Source organism: Petaurus breviceps, unplaced genomic scaffold (genome assembly GCF_028583685.1).
Source record: "Petaurus breviceps papuanus isolate PSGF00001 unplaced genomic scaffold, PetGlider_PUasm1.0 673, whole genome shotgun sequence".
NCBI classification, from domain to species: domain Eukaryota; kingdom Metazoa; phylum Chordata; class Mammalia; order Diprotodontia; family Petauridae; genus Petaurus; species Petaurus breviceps.
In genome coordinates this window covers 982218-986947 of record NW_027186448.1, presented here as the reverse complement: position 1 = coordinate 986947, position 4730 = coordinate 982218, and the positions used below count along the sequence as shown (strand labels likewise).

Here is a 4730-nt window from a genome sequence, read left to right as displayed (position 1 = left end):
GGGGGAAAGAGCGAGGGAGAAGGAGAGAGAAGGAGGAGAGGGAGAGGGGGAGAGAAGAGAGGGAGAGGGGGAGGGGGAGAGAGAGAAGGAGAGGGAGAGGGGGAGAGAGGAGGAGGGGGAGAGAGGAGGAGAGGGAGAGAGAAGAATTGTATTTGATGAGTTGGATGCTGGGGTGGTGAAAACCTTCTGGTTAAAGAGAAGAACCAGTGTCTCCTTCAACTTCTCCATTCCTTCTCCCAGGTCCCTAGGCATGAAACTTCGGGGATTATTGGATAAGAAGAGGTCATGGAAAAGGCTAAAGGAAATCCGCAAGATCTTCCCTGCCACCAGGACTGCCATCTCTGGTATGGAAAGAATAAAAAGACTGAAACAGGGAGATAAGAAGAAAGGAAAAGCAGAGTTAGAGAGAGAAACACACACACACACACACAAGAGACAGACAGACAGACAGAGATAGATAACAAGTAATATGTTGGAAGGGCTATAAACAGGGAGGGAGTTGTGCCCTCAAAAATCTCAATAGTCTTGGGGTTTGACAGAAGAAGAAATCAGATGGAGCCACGTCCTGGGGGTATTAATTAGATGCAGGAATCCCTCACTCAGCTACAGTAGAAGAGGGTCCAGAGCTCTTGGTTAGAGGGTTGCCTCTGCTATTTTTACCCTATAATTCCTCTGTTCCTGTATCTCTTTTTTCTATTTCATTCTTTTAGCCCTTGTATTATGTCTCTACATCTCTGTGTCTCTCCCTGTCGGCTATCCTCTTTCCCTTTGTCCCATGTCCCTGTCTGTCCCTATGCCTCTAGCTGCCTTTTTCTGGATCCCTTCTTCTGAGCACTCTCCTGTTCCCCCAGAATATGTGTATAATCACTGGAAGGAGGATCAATTCTTTGGCTACCAGTACCTTAACGGCATTAATCCTGGCCTGCTGAAACGATGTCTCTGCCTCCCAGAGAAATTCCCTGTGACTGACGAGATGGTGGCCCCATCCCTGGGTGAAGGCACCTGCCTGCAGGCTGAGTTGGAGGTGATCAATTCTCCTTCACCCTGTTCCTTCATACCCCATTAGGAAGTTACCTCCCCTCTTGTCTCACTTCCCTTCCTTCTGCTGATGCAGCTTTGGTTACTCGCCTCCTCCTAGAATAATCCCCCCCCCCCCCCCCCCCCCCCCCCCCCCCCCCCCCCCCATCTCTCCTCCTGTTCCCTAGTTCAAGAATCACGAGCAGGGAAGGTAAAGGAACTTTCTCACTTCTCCATTTAGATTTCTATCTCCAGAACCCTGTCTATCAAGATTCTTGGGCTCCACCCCGAACCCTGGATTCTCTTTGGATATCCTCTCTCCACTCATACCTCATACCTCTAATCTAATCCTTTTCTTCCCTCCCTCTCCTACCAGAAGGGAAACATCTACCTGGCAGATTACAGAATCCTGGAGGGCATCCCCACCGTACAGCTTAATGGAAAGCAGCAATACCATTGTGCCCCACTCTGTCTATTGCACTGTGGGCCACAGGGGGACATGATGCCAATTGCTATTCAGGTGCTTGATGGGATGGGAGAAAACAAAACTGTGGGAGGAAAGGGTAGGTGTGGGGAATAGGAAGGATATGTGGTAGACATCTCAGCTTTGTTTATCTGTTTCTCTTTTTCTCCTCTCTTTCTCTGTCTCTGTGTCTCTTTCCCTCTCTGTCTCTGTTTCTTTCTCTGTCTCTATGTCTCCATTTCTGTCTCTCTGCCTCAACTTTTCTGGCCTTCACTAATTCCCCCTTCTCATTCCTGTTCCCCAGCTCAGCCAGACCCCTGGCCCCGACAGTCCCATTTTTCTGCCCACTGACCCTGAATGGGATTGGCTCCTCGCCAAGACCTGGGTGCGTTATGCTGAGTTCTACTGCCATGAAGCCATTGCTCACCTACTGGAGACTCATCTGATAGGAGAAGCCTTCAGCCTGGCCACTATTCGGCAACTGCCCATGTGCCACCCACTTTACAAGGTCAGGAAATGAGGAGATTTTAAAATTTTAATGTTCTTCCTGCTCATTAGAAAACAATTGGCCTTCGTGGCAACTTTACTAGCTCATTTATTCATTCATTCAAGCAAGTAGTTATCAATCTATCAATCAACATTTATGAAATGCCTTCTATGTGCCAGACACAGAGACAAATGTTGGATGTACTAAGACAAAAATGAAACAGACCTTGCCCTTGGGGGCTTTACATTGTATCAGGGGAGACAAAATGCACATAAGTATGTATGTATGTTCAGATTATATTCAAAATAGGTGCAAGGTGGTTTGAGAGGGAAGGCACTAGTGACTGTGAACACTGGGAAATGTTCCATGTAGAACAGACTGAGCTGAGCTAAAATTTGAAAGAAAGTAAAGAATGCTAAGAATAGGGAGCCTATTCCAGGTATGGAGGTTGGTCAGTGTGAAAACACAAAGATATTAGATGGGATATCATGTGTAAGGAACTTTAAGGAAGCCTGTTTGGTTGGGCCATGGAGTAATGTATGCTGAGACTGGAAATATAGTTGGGGCCAACCAGAGGAGTTTATATTTTATACTAGAGGCATTTGGGGTCATTTGTAAATTACTGAGTAATTGAGTAGAGGAATTACATGGTGAGACCTGAACTAAAGGACCATCACTTTGGCATTTCTGTGAAGGATGGAAGGAGGAAACTTGAGCCAAGGAGACCAATAAGGATACTATTACAATAGCCCAGGTGAGAGGTCTGAGAGAACTGAGCTGGGAGAGTGACTGTGTGAGTGATGAGAACAGGTTGGATTAGAGGGATGTGGTTGGAGGTAGAAATTACCAGATTTGGATGACAACTCATTGACTACGTGGGGCGAGGTAGAATGAGTCACTCAGTTAACAAACACTAAGTTCCTACTATGTTCCAGTCACTGTGGATATAAATGCAAATTCAAATAATTCCTATCCACAAGGAGCTTGTGTTCTACCTAGGGAGAGAACAAATGCACATCAATTCTATATAGAATGAATACAAATAAAAGTGGTGTAGGGAGGGAGAAGGCATTGGGGCAGAACAGTCAGTAAATCTTCAAGTATTTATTAAGTACCTAACATATGCCTGGAACTCTACTACTTTACAAAGACAGGCAAAAACATAGTCCTTGCCCTCATGGATCTTAAATTCTAAAGAGAGACAACATATTTGTCCTGTGCTAAGATAAAAAAGGGCAGGTATGGAAGCATGTGGAGGGGAGACTGGAAAAATAGGAAGGGGAAGGGTTTGAAGGATTTTAAATGCCAAATAGAGGATTTTATATTTGATCCTGGAGGTGTTAGGGAAACACTGAAGTGTGATTATTGAGTGTATTGGGATGGTGGTGAAATGGTCAGATTTCAACTTTAGGAAAAGAACTTTGGCAGTTAAAAAGATGGACTGGAATGGGGAGAGACTCAAGGCAGAGAGACCGATCAAAAGGCAGTTGCAATGGTCCAGGTGCAGGATGAAGGGGATAAGGTCACTAAGAGAAAGTTTAAGAGAGAGAAGAGGGCCCAGGACAGAGTACTGGGGAAAACTCACACTTAGGGAAATGATGAACTAGCAACAGAGTCTGAGAAGGTGCAATCAGACAGGTACCTAAGCTGTAGAGTTGGGACCACAAAAGCCCAGAGAACAGGAAAAAGTGATCAATACTGCAGAAAGGTCAAGAACAATGAGGAACAAGAGAAGACTATTAGATTCAGCAATAAAGATCTTTGGTAACTTTGGAGAGAGTAGTTTCAACTGAGTGATAAAGATGGAAACCAGATTGCAAAGGGCTGAGGAATAAGTGAGAGGAGAGAAAGTGGGGGCCATGAATATAGGCAGATATTTCTAATAGTTGAACTGAGAGACATATAGGATGATAGTATGAGGGGATGGTAGAGCCTAGTGAAGATATATTTTTTTAAGGATGGAGGAAATTTGGGCATGTTTAAAGACACTAGAGATGTAACCAGAAGATAGAGATTGCAATCTGCTGGAGATTGGAGGGAATGGAATCAAGAACACATGAAGAGGAAGGGCTGATCTTGGCAGAAGTGTCATTTCATCATTAGAGACACGAGGACAGGAGACAATGGGTGATGATGTGAAGGAGTTTTAAGGTGAAGAGAAGGAGCTCACAACTAGTGACCTCAATTTTTTCAGCAAAGCAATAGCTGATACCTGCAGAAGGTGGGAGGTTTGGGGAGGCATAGAAGAATTGGAGAGAAGAGAGAAATTGAAATAGTTCTGGTTGGGAGTGAGGATCATACCAAAGTTGTGAATCTGTGACCTAGAAGGATGGTGTTGCCCTGGACAGGGTTGGATTTGAAGGAAAAATATAATGAGCTGGATATTGTTAACATGTTTATGGGATATCCAATTTGAAATATTCAATAGGTAGTTGAGAAGGTGATTAGAACTAGGAGGGACACTGGGACAGAATATATAGCTCTGGGACTCATACTCCATTGATGTCTTTCTCTGACAACTCATCATGACATAGAAGTGTCCCTAGATTCACACAGGTTATGCCAACAGAGGGCAAGTGGGCATTGGACCAGTTTCGGCATTAGCTAGGCAACAGCTTGCCATACAAAGACAAGGCTAGAGAGCCTCATCACTGAAAGACTGGCCGTTGGATGATCAATTTTTTAGCATAGGAAAAGGAGGGGGGGAGAGAGGGAGGGAGAGAGAGAGAGAGACAGAGAGACAGAGAGAGAGAGAGAGAGAGA

The 4730-nt window shown here is 44.9% G+C and overlaps 1 protein-coding gene across 1 annotated transcript in view; it reads left to right on the top strand.

Annotated features, from left to right (window-relative positions):
• ALOX12B (arachidonate 12-lipoxygenase, 12R type) overlaps window positions 1–4730 on the top strand; it is a 20294-nt gene that overhangs the window by 5466 nt on the left and 10098 nt on the right. The window contains exons 6-9 of the mRNA XM_069104103.1: window positions 241–344; window positions 852–1024; window positions 1394–1537; window positions 1785–1988. Of these exons, the coding sequence (XP_068960204.1) occupies window positions 241–344; window positions 852–1024; window positions 1394–1537; window positions 1785–1988 (625 nt within the window). The remainder of the gene's footprint in view (window positions 1–240; window positions 345–851; window positions 1025–1393; window positions 1538–1784; window positions 1989–4730) is intronic.